Below are 15781 nucleotides of genomic sequence, written 5' to 3'. Positions count from 1 at the left end.
TGATGTTGATACAAAGATTTCTGAAAAGGAACAAGTATCACCAAAGAGTGAGATCTCAGTCAGTGTAAAGAGTGAGGCAAGTGACAAGATCTTGAAAGAAGACCTTGAAATTGATGTTGATAAGGAAATTACTGAAAAAGAACAATTATCACCAAAGAGTGAGATCTCAGTCAGTGTAAAGAGTGAAGCAAGTGACAAGATCTCGAAAGAAGACCTTGAAATTGATGTTGATAAGAAGATTTCTGAAAAAGAACAATTATCACCAAAGAGTGAGATCTCAGTCAGTGTAAAGAGTGAAACAAGTGACAAGATCTCAAAAGAAGACTTTGAAATTGATGTTGATAAGGTTTCCGAAAAGGAGCAATTATCACCCAAGAGTGAGATCTCAGTCAGTGTAAAGAGTGAAGTAAGTGACAAGATCACGAAAGAAGACTTTGAAATTGATGTTGATAAGAAGATTTCTGAAAAGGAACAATTATCACCCAAAAGTGAGATCTCAGTCAGTTAAAGAGTGAAGTAAGTGACAAGATCCCAAAAGAAGACCTTGAAATTGATGTTGATACAAAGATTTCTGAAAAGGAACAATTATCACCCAAGAGTGAGATCTCAGTCAGTGTAAAGAGTGAAGCAAGTGACAAGATCTCGAAAGAAGACTTTGAAATTGACGTTGATAAGAAGATTTCCGAAAAGGAACAATTATCACCCAAGAGTGAGATCTCAGTCAGTGTAAAGAGTGAAGCAAGTGACAAGATCTCGAAAGAAGACCTTGAAATTGACGTTGATAAGATTTCCGAAAAGGAACAATTATCACCCAAAAGTGAGATCTCAGTCAGTGTAAAGAGTGAAGCAAGTGACAAGATCTCGAAAGAAGACCTTGAAATTGACGTAGATAAGAAGATTTCCGAAAAGGAACAAATATCGCCCAAGAGTGAGATCTCAGTCAGTGTAAAGAGTGAAGCAAGTGACAAGATCTCGAAAGAAGACCTTGAAATTGACGTTGATAAGAAGATTTCCGAAAAGGAACAATTATCGCCCAAGAGTGAGATCTCGGTCAGTGTAAAGAGTGAAGCAAGTGACAAGATCTCGAAAGAAGACCTTGAAATTGACGTTGATAAGAAGATTTCCGAAAAGGAACAATTATCGCCCAAGAGTGAGATCTCGGTCAGTGTAAAGAGTGAAGCAAGTGACAAGATCTCGAAAGAAGACCTTGAAATTGACGTTGATAAGAAGATTTCCGAAAAGGAACAATTATCGCCCAAGAGTGAGATCTCGGTCAGTGTAAAGAGTGAAGCAAGTGACAAGATCTCGAAAGAAGACCTTGAAATTGACGTTGATAAGAAGATTTCCGAAAAGGAACAATTATCGCCCAAGAGTGAGATCTCGGTCAGTGTAAAGAGTGAAGCAAGTGACAAGATCTCGAAAGAAGACCTTGAAATTGACGTTGATAAGAAGATATCCGAAAAGGAACAATTATCACCCAAGAGTGAGATCTCGGTCAGTGTAAAGAGTGAAGCAAGTGACAAGATCTCGAAAGAAGACCTTGAAATTGACGTTGATAAGAAGATTTCCGAAAAGGAACAAATATCACCCAAGAGTGAGATCTCGGTCAGTGCAAAGAGTGAAGCAAGTGACAAGATCTCGAAAGAAGACCTTGAAATTGATGTTGATAAGATTTCTGAAAAGGAACAATTATCACCTAAGAGTGAGATTTCTGTCAGTGTAAAGAGTGAAGTAAGTGATAAGATCTCGAAAGAAGACCTTGAAATTGTTGTTGATAAGAAAATCACTGAAAAAGAACAATTATCACCCAAGAGTGACATATCAGTCAGTGTAAAGAGTGAAGCTAGTGACAAGATCTCGAAAGAAGACCTTGAAACTGATATTGATAGGAAGATCTCTGAAAAGGAACAATTATCACCCAAGAGTGATATCTCAGTCAGTATGAAGAGTGAAGCAAGTGACAAGATCTCGAAAGAAGACCTTGAAATTGATGTTGATAAGAAGATTTCTGAAAAGGAACAATTATCACCCAAGAGTGAGATCTCAGTCAGTGTGAAGAGTGAAGCAAGTGACAAAATCTCAAAGGAAGACTTTAAAATTGATGTGGATGAGAAGATTTCTGAGAAGGAACAATTATCACCCAAAAGTGAGATTTCAGTCAGTGTAAAGAGTGAAGTAAGTGACAAGTTATCAAAAGAAGATCTTGAAATTGACGTTGATAAGAAGATTTCCGAAAAGGAACAATTATCACCCAAGAGTGAGATCTCAGTCAGTGTAAAGAGTGAAGCAAGTGACAAGTTATCGAAAGAAGATCTTGAAATTGATGTTGATAAGAAGATTTCCGAAAAGGAACAATTATCACCCAAGAGTGAGATTTCAGTCAGTGTAAAGAGTGAAGCAAGTGACAAACTCTTGAAAGAAGACCTTGAAATTGGTGTTGATAAGAAGATTTCTGAAAAGGAACAATTATCACCCAAGAGTGAGATTTCAGTCAGTGTAAAGAGTGAGGCAAGTGACAAGCTCTTGAAAGAAGACTTTGAAATTGATGTTGATAAGAAGATTTCTGAAAAGGAACAATTATCACCCAAGAGTGAGATCTCAGTCAGTGTAAAGAGTGAAGCAAGTGACAAGATCTCCAAAGAAGACCTTGAATTTGACATTGAGAAGATTTCCGAAAAGGAACAATTATCACCCAAGAGTGAGATCTCAGTCAGTGTAAAGAGTGAAGCAAGTGACAAGATCTCGAAAGAAGACCTTGAAATTGATGTTGATAAGAAGATTTCCGAAAAGGAACAATTATCACCCAAGAGTGAGATCTCAGTCAGTGTAAAGAGTGAAGCAAGTGACAAGTTCTCAAAAGAAGACCTAGAAATTGATGTTGAGAAGATTTCTGAAAAGGAACAATTATCACCCAAGAGTGAGATCTCAGTCAGTGTTAAGAGTGAAGCAAGTGACAAGCTCTCAAAGGAAGACCTTGAAATTGATGTTGATAAGAAGATATCTGATAAGGAACAATTATCACCCAAGAGTGAGATCTCAGTCAGCATAAAGAGTGAAGCAAGTGACAAGATTTCGAAAGAAGACCTTGAAATTGACGTTGATAAGAAGATTTCTGAAAAGGAACAATTATCACCCAAGAGTGAGATCTCAGTCAGTGTAAAGAGTGAAGCAAGTGACAAGCTCTCGAAAGAAGACCTTGAAATAGACGTTGATAAGAAGATTTCTGAAAAGGAACAATTATCACCCAAGAGTGAGATCTCAGTCAGTGTAAAGAGTGAAGCAATTGACAAGATCTCGAAAGAAGACATTGAAGTTGACTTTGATAAGAAGATTTCTGAAAAGGAACAATTATCACCCAAGAGTGAGATTTCAGTCAGTGTAAAGAGTGAAGCTAGTGACAAGATCTCGAAAGAAGACCTTGAAATTGATGTTGATAAGGTTTCCGAAAAGGAACAATTATCACCCAAGAGTGAGATCTCAGTCAGTGTAAAGAGTGAAGCAAGTGACAAGTTCACTAAAGAAGATCTTGAAGTTGATATTACTAAGAAAGTTGTTGAAAAGGAACAATTTTCACCAAAGAGTGATATCTCTTACAGTGCAAAGAGTGAGGTAAGTGATGAAATACTTAAAGAGGAGATTGACAGTGATGTCACTAGAGGAGTATCTGAGAAGGATCAATTGTCTCCCAAGAGACTCTCATTGACTGCAATAAGCATAGAAACTGATATGATCACTAAGGAAGTTCCTGACATTGAACAACTATCACCTAAGAGTGATATCTCGGTTAGTGCAAAGAGTGAAGTAAGTAGTAAGATCAGTAAAGAAGATATTCAAGTTGATATCATCAAGAAAGTTTCAGAGAAGGAACAGTTATCACCCAAGAGTGATATCTCAGTTAGTACGAAGAGTGAAACAAGTGATAAGATCTCTAAAGAAGACCTTGAAATTGATATCAGTAAAAAAGTAACTGAGAAGGAACAATTGTCACCCAAAAGTGATATCTCGGTTAGTGCAAAGAGTGAAGTAAGTGATACAGTCTTAAAAGATGACCTTAAGGTTGATGTAACTGAAACTATTTCAGAAAAGCAACAAATATCACCAAAGAGTGATATTTCACTCAGTGCCAAGAGTGAAATAAGCGAAAGGATGTTTAAAGAAGATCTTCAGCTGGAAGTCACAACGAAAACCTCTGAAAAGGAACAACTGTCACCAAAGAGTGATGTATCCCTTAGCGCAAAGAGTGAATTAAGTGATAGATTGAGTAAAGAAGATCTTGAAGTTGATGTTACCAAGAAAGTTTCAGAAAAGGAACAATTATCACCCAAGAGTGACATATCAGTCAGTGCAAAGAGCGAAACAAGTGATAAAATATCTAAAGAAGGCATTGAAATTGATGTCACTAAAAAAATAACTGAGAAGGAACAATTGTCACCTAAGAGTGATATCTCAGTTAGTGTAAAGAGTGAAGCAAGTGATAAAATCAGTACAGAGGATCTTGAAGTTGAGGTTACCAAGAAAGTTTCTGAAAAGGATCAATTATCACCCAAGAGTGACATATCCGTCAGTATGAAGAGTGAAACAAGTGATAAGATATCTAAAGAAGTAACTGAGAAGGAACAGTTGTCTCCCAAGAGTGATATCTCAGTTAGTGCAAAGAGTGAAGTAAGTGATAAAGTCTTAAAAGATGACCTTAAAGTTGATGCCGCTGAAACAGTTCTAGAAAAGGCACCAGTATCACCAAAAAGTGATATCTCGCTTAGTGCTAAGAGTGACATAAGCGAAAAGATATTTAAAGAGGATCTTCAAATGGATCTCACAACGAAAATTTCTGAAAAAGAACAAGTTTCACCAAAGAGTGATGTATCCCTTAGTGCAAAGAGTGAATTAAGTGATAAGATTAGTAAAGAGGTTCTTGAAGTTGATGTTACCAAGAAAGTTTCTGAAAAGGAACAGTTATCACCCAAGAGTGACAAATCAGTCAGTATGAAGAGCGAAACAAGTGATAAGATATCTAAAGAAGGACTTGAAATTGACGTCACTGAAAAAGTAACTGAGGAGGAACAGTTGTCTCCCAAGAGTGATATCTCAGTTAGTGCAAAGAGTGAAGTAAGTGATAAAGTCTTAAAAGATGACTTTAAAGTTGATACCACCGAAACAGTTCTAGAAAAGGCACCAATATCACCAAAAAGTGATATCTCGCTTAGTGCTAAGAGTGAAGTAAGCGAAAAGATATTTAAAGAGGATCTTCAAATAGATCTCACAACGAAAATTTCTGAAAAAGAACAAGTTTCACCAAAGAGTGATGTATCTCTTAGTGCAAAGAGTGAATTAAGTGATAAGATTAGTAAAGAGGTTCTTGAAGTTTCTGAAAAGGAACAGCTATCACCCAAAAGTGACATATCAGTCAGTGTAAAGAGTGAAACAAGTGATAAGATATCTAAGGAAGACCTTGATATCGATATCACTAAGAAAGTAACTGAGAAGGAACAATTGTCACCCAAAAGTGATGTCTCAGTCAGTGCAAAGAGTGAAATAAGTGATAAACTTTTTAAAGAGGACATTGAAGTTGATATCACTAAGAAACTGTCAGAAAAGGAACCAGTATCACCAAAGAGTGATATCTCGCTCAGTGTCAAGAGTGAATTGAGTGACAAGATCAGTAAAGAGGATCTTGAAGTTGATGTTACCAAGAGTATTTCTGAAAAGGAAAAATTATCACCCAAGAGTGACATATCAGTCAGTGCAAAGAGTGAAACAAGTGATAGAATGTCTAAAGACGTTGAAATTGATATCAGTAAAAAAGTAACTGAGATAGAGCAATTGTCACCCAAGAGTGATATTTCAGTTAGTGCAAAGAGTGAAATAAGTGATAAACTTTTTAAAGAGGACATTGAAGTGGATATCAGTACGAAAGTGTTAGAAAAGGAATCAATATCACCAAAGAGTGATATCTCGCTCAGTGCCAAGAGTGAGGTTAGTGATAAATTCCTTAAAGATGACCTTAAAGGTGATATATCTGAGACAGTTTCAGAAAAGGAGCAAATATCACCAAAGAGTGATATTTCACTTAGTGCCAAGAGTGAAATAAGTGATAAGATACCTAAAGACGACCTTGAAAGAGATGTTAGTAAAAAGGTAGCTGAGAAGGAACAGTTGTCACCAAAAAGTGATACCTCAGTTAGTGTAAAGAGTGAAGTAAGTGATAAAATCTTTAAAGAGGACCTTGAAGTTCATATTACTACTAGAGTATCAGAAAAGGAACCAACATCACCAAAGAGTGATATCTCACTCAGTGCCAAGAGTGAAGTAAGTGATAAGATCAGTAAAGAGGATCTTGAAATTGATGTGACTAAGAAAGTTTCTGAAAAGGGACAATTGTCACCTGAAATTGATACCTCAGTTAGTGGTAAGAGTGAAGTTAGTGATAAGATAACTAAAGAAAAGGAAGCCCCGTCAACAACAAGTGACATCTCAGTCAGTGATAAAATTGATATTACTTCAAAGGATATAAAAGATGTTACAAAGGATGACAGAGAAATAGAAAAACTATCACCAAAGAGTGACATTTCAGTTAGTGTCAAGGAAGATATTAGTGCTGAGAAATTAGAGATAGATCTAGAAGTCGATGATACAAAAACCAAGAAAGAAAAGGAACAGTTGTCTCCAAAGAGTGACATTTCCCTCAGTGCTAAGAGTGACCTTAGTTCAAAGGGTACAAAAGAAGATATTGGCTCTGAAGTCCCATTGTCACCAAAAAGTGACATATCAGCTAGTGCAAAGAGTGAAATAAGTTCTAAGAGATCAATGGAAGATCTAGGTGCTGAAACAACAAAGGCTCAAAAAGATGTAGAACAATTATCACCAAAGAGTGATATATCAGTCAGTGGTAAGAGTGATGCTAGTGCAAAAAGCATAAAGGAAGATATGGTTGAGATTAGCAAAATAGTTGCAGAGCAAGAATTGGCTTTGCTAAGAAGTGATATTCGAGTCACTGGGAGAAGTGTTGAAAAATTACCAACCTTTTCACTAAAGAAAGATGCTGTCACTGAAGATATTCTCAAATCAATAGAAAAGGAAATCATTCCTATAGATTCTGCTGTTCTTGCCAAAGATATCAAAGATTATAGCCCAGAGAAGCCAGCCCATATTGTGCCTCTAACAGCTCTGTCTGGTAAACCCATTGAAGATGAAGGTGAGGAAACTATTCAGAAGAAAGAAGTAGGACTTCTTATGATTGCTACCATTGAAGCAACACAGACGAAGGATTCAAAGGAATTGCCGAAGGAAGAACTAATTTCTCCTAAGAGTGATGTTGTAAGCAGTTCCAAGAGTGATGCTAGTCTGAAAAGCACTGAAGATGAAGTTCCCTCTTTGAAAACAGATATAAGCTCTAAGAGCACTAAAGAAGAAATCTATACCACTGAATATACTCAAAAAGATCTAAAATCAGCACAGTATTCACCAAAAGATGTCAGTATGGAAAGTGATTTTAGTCCAAAGATCAGTTCCTTCAAACCAAAGGAGGATGTTCCTTTATCTCCAAAGAGTGACACTTCAACTAAAGCTGATGATGAGGTGCTTATGTCCCCCAAAAGTGATATGTCAGTTAGTGCTCAGAGTGAAAAGAGTGCAACTGCATCAGCTGAAAAAGGACTTACTTCTCCAAAGAGTGAGATTTCTCCTATTGGAAAATATGAATCTGTTGTCAGTATGAAGAGTGAACCTAGCTCAGTAACTGGATATAAAAAACCATATAGTGCTTCTGTTTCCCCAGTAAGTGATCTATCCCCCAAGAGTGATATTAGTTCAAAGGAGGTTAAAGAAGATGTGTTAACCATTGATGTAACATGTAAAGAATCAAAGGAAGTAACCTCTGAATCTGAATCATCTATTGGTAAAATAAGTGATTCTAGTTCTAAAAAGGATGATATAAAAAAAGTGGAGCAAATTTCTCAAGATACCATCTCCCCCAGGGATAGAGTAGGTCTCCTCATGACTGTTGAAACTAAAACTACCCAAGAATCAAAAGTGAGCGCTAAAACTCTTACAGTAGATGTAGTTGAAAAACAAGTGTCTGAAATTACAACGGCAAAGAAAACTAGTTCAGTAAGTGAGAAGAGTGAAGAACTCTCGAGGAAATATGAGGATGAAGTTGGATTATTGATGATAGATGTTAGTATGAAAGATGTGGAAAAGAGAGTGGAATCTCCTACAAGTGACACATCACAAGATTTAAAGAGTGATGTTAGCTCTAAAGACATCTCAAAACTGCCACTTGATGAGGAACACTTTTCACCAAAGAGTGATATATCTGCTAGTGAAAAGAGTGACAGTTCTGCTATGGGGGCTTTAATTAAACCCACATCACCAAAAAGTGATGTATCTCTGGGCGCAAAGAGTGACATTAGCTCAGAAGATAAAACAAAGAAAACGTCAGAGGAAATTCCTTTAACACCAGGCACTGAGAGTGTAAAGAGTGATGCCAGTTCTAAGATACAAACATCTCTAACATCTCCTAAGAGTGATACTTCTCAAAAATCCACATCAGAACCAAAAGTGTCTCCTAAGCTAGACATCTCACCTGGAGTAAAAGATGACACTAGTCTATCTAGTGATAAGATGTCGATGTTGCCAAAAGAAGTGAAAGATCAAAAAGCATACTTAGATTCTGGTGTTACAGAAGAGCCAGTTTATGCAACGCTAAGAGCACAACGTGCTGAAATAGTTACAGTATCACCAGACACTACACCTGGATCAACACCATTATCACCAACATTACGAGAAGTTGGTGCATCTTTCTCCCTAGCTTCTTCCACATCCTTGCAAAAGGAAAAATCAAGTGTAATGACTACATCAATCTATGAGGAAAGCACGTCAGTTGAAACACAGCCTTCAAAAATGCCAGTTACTACATCCATGGATACTGCAGTAATCAAGACTGTAGATATGATGACTACCTCCATGCATCAAGATTTTGATCCTATGACTTCTTCTATTTATGAACCAGACCAAGATATAATGTCATCTTCCATGTATGGTGAAGATTTTATTACACATGGTATTGTAACCAAAGAAACTTCAGAGGAAGCAGTATCAAAAACCACAGCAACAACTAAAAAGGAAGATGATATCATGTCAGCCTCTATGTATGGAAGCATGATTGAGGAAGTTTCTCATATACAGAAAACTATAGAAGACATCTCATCTCCTCGCAGTGTAACATTTGGGAAAACAGAAGAGGCTGAAGATCGTAGAAGCATCTCTTCATCTCAGTTTCAGGAAACTGATGGAGAAAGCTATCCTCCGGTATCCCCTCGAAGTGATTTATCTTCTGATGTTTATCAAATTCCATCAATATCTCCAAGAAGTGATGGTTATGAGGCAGAGCTTAGTAGCCATTATGAAGGACGAGATGAAGATGATCAGGTTCAAGTATCACCACGATCAGATATATCATCAATCTCTGATATTATGAGGAGGGAGCAAAAGCTGTCTATTACAGAGAAGGTGCTAGAAACTAGCATAGTACAACAGGAAGTATTAGACAGTGGACGGTCAGTGTCTCCTAAGAGTGACACCACTGTAAGTGATGTTGCAGCTAAAGATGGTCTTGATTCACTAGAATCATTTAAATTACAACCTGTATTAGGGATAGACAGAGATGCTGATGAAGGGAAACCAATTTCTCCTCGCAGTGATATGTCTGCTAAAAGTGATGCCTCTGGAAAAGATTCAGCATTTGATGACAAAGATAAGCTTTCTAGTCTTGAGAGCCACACCTTGCCATCTCTTCCAAGTGATACTAAATTTGTGGGATCAGATATTTCATCATATAAAACTGTATCAGAAAGGGTTTCTCATTCTGATGAAAGTAGAGAAACTTCCTTTACTGAACAAAAAGTTTCAGAAACCATTCATGATAGCACAAAGACAGATAAAACGACAGTATTTTCAAGTAGTATAGGAGTTAGCAGCAGTGTATTTAGAGACATAGATAGCACAAAATCTTTTATTGATAAGTCAAGAGTTATGTCTACCAGCACAAAGACAGAAACTATAGATAAAATGGACACTTCAGAAGAAATTTCTTCGTTAAAATCTGAGAGAAAAATATTGTCTGAAGAAGGAATATGTGTTAGTGACAAACCAGAAGAGAAAACTACAGAAATATTAGAAGGAACGAAAGAAGAGTTGAAAGAAAGAATAAAATCATTAAGTGAAACTGTTGGGGTTAAAGAAGTAGTGCAAGAAATCAAAACGGCTGTGACTTCTCTTCAGGAATCTTCTGCAAGTAAGACTTCTTTCCAAGATTTCATGGAAACCGCTTCTCCTCCCCCTTCACCAGAAAAGATGCCTGATAAGCTAGACCTCTCTACCTCCTATGATTCACAGCTTCATTTGAAGGAATCTGTATCATCTGTACATAGTAAAGCTGAAACTATAGTAAAAAAAGAAAGTACAGCTAAAGAAAGCATTTTATCCTCTGTTAAATCAGAGGAGTCCACATCATCCGCCTCTTCATTTACCCATTCTCATGTCTCATCTGTACATGATTCATATTCTGCATCAACTTCAACTTCACTCGCAACAGGAACAACAGTGTCCATTACCAAACCTCTGCTGAGTTCCTTTGATGGAAAGCTAACACAGGATTCTTTCAAGGCTGAAGTGAAAGATGAAAGATCATCAGATGATGGCTCTTCTCGTCACCTTCCACCCTCCTCTTCCTCCTCCTCCTTGATTGGTGTTGAGGGTATTGTGAAAGAGGTTAAGGAAAGTAAGGAGCAAATTGAAGCTACTTCAGCTAAACTTGCTGAGAAGCTTATTGCTGAGGTTGAAGAAATTACTTCTGGTAAGACACAAACTTCATCCTCCGAGCATGTGTCCTCTGAAGAGTACAAGTCTGTCACTGCCATTACTGATAAGTCTAGTTTACTTACAGAAACATCAGTATCTACATTAGCTTCTTCACAGGATACCCTTATTAAAGATAGCAAAGAATTTAGTTCAATTATACAAAGGAAAGAAGTCAGTGATACAAAATTAGCTGAACAAAGGAGTATGTCAACTGACACAACCATAATAGACAAACTTTCTCATGAAAAGACTTCTGAGGAATCAGTAGTTAAAACTACTAAGGGAGACTTTACTAGTGATAAAGCTGAAATGACCACAACATTTAGTGAGAAGGAACTCAAAATGCCTGAATCTTTGGGAGAAACATATGATACAGGTTCAGCATCAACTGTAACAAGTACTGTTCGAACAACAATGCTTAAAGATGGAAAGCCAGGTGAAAGCTTGGGAATTCAAGATGTACAAGAAGGCCAGACAATATCAACAGTTGTAAAGTCAGTAACAAGTAAACAGAGAGAAGACTTTGAACTGGTATCAGATGATACAGTGAAGAAGACTGTTGAAGGATTCACAACATACACATATGAAGAGCCAGTAGAAACCAGAACTGTAAAGAGAACTATTATTAGGAAAACTATCGTTGATGGAAAGCCTGTTGAAACTGTAGAGACAATAACTGGATCAGATTCAGAAACTTTTGATGATTCTTCAGATGTAGAGTCTACAGTAACCAAGAGAACTACTGTAAGAACTATTGTCAGAGATGGAAAGGGAAGTGAAACAGCAGTAGAACCTCATGAGATAGCTGGAAAAGAAACTATTACTACAAGATTGGTTTCAGGGTCTGCTGAAGACTTTGAATTAGGTCAAGATGGTAAAATTGTTCGTAAGATTAGCGGAGAATTACAAGATGTTGAACAATCTGGTATTATAACTACCAGGAAAACAATTATAAGGAGGACAATCGTTGATGGGAAGCCTGTAGAAACTGTAGAGACAATAACTGGATCAGATTCAGAAACTTTTGATGATTCTTCAGATGTAGAGTCTACAGTAACCAAGAGAACTACTGTAAGAACTATTGTCAGAGATGGAAAGGGAAGTGAAACAGCAGTAGAACCTCATGAGATAGCTGGAAAAGAAACTATTACTACAAGATTGGTTTCAGGGTCTGCTGAAGACTTTGAATTAGGTCAAGATGGTAAAATTGTTCGTAAGATTAGCGGAGAATTACAAGATGTTGAACAATCTGGTATTATAACTACCAGGAAAACAATTATAAGGAGGACAATCGTTGATGGGAAGCCTGTAGAAACTGTTGAGACAATTACAGGATCAGATTCAGAAACCGTTGATGAATCTTCTGATACAGAGTCCACAACAACCAAAAGAACTACTGTAAAACAGACAACAGTCAGTGGTAGAAAAGTGAGTGAAACAGATAAAATGCATGATGAACCGTATGAAGAAGAAGGTTTATCAAGAGTCTTAAGAACAGTAATTGGTGAAACAACGCAGGATTCTGATTCAGAAACTGAAAGGCCAGAAGTGCGCAAGAGTAGTAAAAGCTTCACAACATATACATATGAAGAGCCAGTCGAAACCAGAACAGTAAAGAGAACCATAATAAGAAGAACAATAATTGATGGAAAGCCAGTAGAAACTGTTGAGACAGTAACTGGATCAGATTCAGAAACTGTTGAAGACTTATCAGATGCAGAATCCAAAGTTACCAAGACAACTACTGTGAAAACGATAGTTAAGGATAGTACAAGTGAAACTGATAGAATTCATCATGATCCATCTGTAGGTGACACAGTTTCAACAGCAGTTACTAGAAAACCTGTAGTAAGTGAGTCTACTGGAGGATTTGAAAAAGGTTTTACCACTTATACATATGAAGAACCATCTGAGGTCCAAACAGTCAGGAAAACGATTATAAGAAGGAAAATAATTGATGGTAAACCAGTAGAAACTGTCGAATCAGTTACTGAATCCGATTCAGAAGGTGGTGATGAAACTTTTGGTATTGGATCAACAATAACTAGAACTATTGTCAAAAGAACAATTGACAGTGATGGTAAATCGAGTGAATTAGTTGAAGAGCACGAAGAACCATCCGAAAGTGGAACTGTCACTACAACAGTTGTTAAAAGGTCTGTAGTTGGTGAATCTACCCAAGATTCAGATCAAGAATCTGTAGCGAAAGATGTTCGCAAAAGCAGTAAATCATTCACAACCTACAGATATGAAGAACCTGTAGAGACAAGAACTGTAAGAACTGTTATAAGGAAAACAATGATTGATGGAAAGCCTGTCGAAACAGTTGAGACAGTAACGGGATCTGACTCAGACACTGTTGAAGATACATCAGATATGCAAGCCAAAGTTACCAAAAGTACTACTGTACGAACTCTAGTTAAAGATGGAGAATCCTGTGAAACCATTGAAACACACCATGAACCAACAGATAGTGCAACGGTTTCAACAACAGTTGTTAGAAAGTCTATAATCAGTGAACCAACTGGAGAATTTGAACAAGGACCTGATGGTAAATATGTACGCAAGAGCAGTGAAGGCATTACATCTTACACCTATGAAGAACCATCAGAGACTAGGACTGTCAGAAGAACGGTTATAAAGAAGACCATTGTAGATGGAAAACCAATGGAAACTGTCGAAACAGTAATCGGATCAGATTCTGAGACTGTTGAAGAATCCTCTGATACTGAATCTACAATTACTAAAACCACTACAGTAAGAAAAGTTTTAGTTAGTGATGGAAAATCAAGTGAAAAATTGGAAACACATCATGAACCAATTGAACAAATAGTAATGAAAGATGGAAAGGTATTGGACTCTGCTGAAACCCATGCCTTCCAGATCAAATCACAGACTTCAACACCTGAAAAAGACGCCATGAGTGGATCTATTATTTCAAAAAGATTTACTCACAGTGATCATAAAGCCTCTTCACTGAGCAGGACAGAAAGCACTGAAAGTAGTGATATAAAATCAGATACACTTATTTCATCAGCAACTTCATATGACACATCTAGAAAACTGAGCTCAGAAGAAATGGCAACAGCCATAAGACATTCAACAAAGTCCTCAGAGACCTTCCATGAAGACACAAGAAGTTCCAGGGAATCTGTTTTGACTACAGAAGAGTCTGCTGTTGGTGAAGGCCATCGGATGAGTGCTGTTAGGAAGTCATCAACTAGTAGCACAGAAGGTACACCAGGAAGCCCAAGGACAGGTCGTGTTGTCGTCAGAAAAGTCACGACAGTAATAACCAAGTATTATGAAGATGGTGAGGAAGTTGAGATGGAAGAGTTACCTGGTGGAGAAGTAGTTGAAGTTGTAGGTGATCAACCAATTTCTGAAGATCTCTTAAGGAAGATATCCAGTTCGGCATCATCCTCCCCAGCTTCCATTAGAAAATCTTCATCCCATGGAATTCCAGGCTCATCAATGACCTACACAACATCAAGATCCTTGTCTGCACCATGGACCAGTGAAGAATCTTTAACTGGGGAACCAACAGTAGTTACACGCACTACACGAACAATTACTGGTGATAGTGATACTGATGGTTCAGAAGGTATGGTAACAAGCAAAGTAACTCTAACTCGCCGTGTGATGAGCGATGATGGGTCTGATAAAGAGCGATCACAATTATTCACTAGTGATACCCAGGTGACCACCAAGGATGGCTCTCTAACAATGAGTCATCAGACACCTACAACCTTCAGTACTCAATACACTTCAGGAATGCATTATCAAGAGGAATATGATGATGAGCCAATTTATGAATATCACCCACCTGCAGGAGCAGGCCTTGATCCATTTATGTACGGAGAACATGAACGGGATATAGATAATGGTAACCTACCCTCTCGAGCTGTAGAACCATCAAGAACTGAAACTGAAGATAAACTTAATAGAAATCAAACCTGGAAAGCTACGACAACTAAAACTGATCTTGGTGAGACATCAAAAACAACCTCGTCTTCATCTTCCCGGACAGTTAAAGATGATGATGAGCCCCTCGATCCAAAGGATACTCTACAAAAATGGGGTAAACCATTAGGCCTACCATCGCCAGTCCCTGCACCAGCCCCCCATCCTCCCTCAGATAGCCCAAAGCCACACCATTCACCCAGAAAAGAAAGAAGAGCTAGTAGAAAATCAAAGAGGATGACGCCAGTATATTTAGATTTGGCTTATGTTCCTCATGCTGCCAATCCCTATTATACAGACGTTGACTTCTTCAGGAAAGTTAGAGCCCGATATTATGTCTTCTCTGGCATTGATCCAGGCAGAGAGGTCCTAGATGCCCTTCTAAAGGCTAAAATGGAATGGGAAGATAAAGAAATGGGTAAGTACTAAAAACAGAACTTATCTATTTGCCTTTTAGTTGATGGATTTATAGATTATCTTTATTTGAATAAAGTTAAGCAAAATTAGAATACAGTAAATGATGATTCATTAAGAATTTTGAGATACTTGTCCGTATTCACACTAATTAAATATTTGTTCGAGTAACTTCTATGAGAAATATTTATGTAATGTAATTCTTTTACACTATGAAAAATTAATAACTGAATGGCTAGGTTCACAGTAAATAATAAGCATTCTTAATATAGTATCATGATATTAGTAAGCAAAATGATATCGCAAAAACTTTTTATTCTCTCTATGCTAGTTGTAAATAATTATTTATCACCGCTTTGGATGTGTGGGAGTGGAGTTATAATCAAATGATGAATTTAAAAAGAATAAAGATCAAAGTTTTATGTTTGTAAATCACACACACATACACACACACACACACACACACACACACACATATATATATATATATATATATATATATATATATATATATATATATATATATATATAAATCGGTATTATTCCA

At 37.2% G+C, this 15781-nt stretch overlaps 1 protein-coding gene across 1 annotated transcript in view; it reads left to right on the top strand.

Moving 5' to 3' along the window:
• LOC137639907 (microtubule-associated protein futsch-like) overlaps positions 1 to 15781 on the top strand; it is a 296623-nt gene that overhangs the window by 276232 nt on the left and 4610 nt on the right. Inside the window, 2 exon segments of the mRNA XM_068372185.1 lie at positions 2 to 503; positions 506 to 15238. Of these exon segments, the coding sequence (XP_068228286.1) occupies positions 2 to 503; positions 506 to 15238 (15235 nt within the window).

This window comes from Palaemon carinicauda, chromosome 4, assembly GCF_036898095.1.
Source record: "Palaemon carinicauda isolate YSFRI2023 chromosome 4, ASM3689809v2, whole genome shotgun sequence".
Classification (NCBI taxonomy): Eukaryota; Metazoa; Arthropoda; class Malacostraca; order Decapoda; family Palaemonidae; genus Palaemon; species Palaemon carinicauda.
The sequence above is the reverse complement of the archived record's forward strand: the minus strand, read 5'-3'. Positions and strand labels throughout refer to the sequence as shown.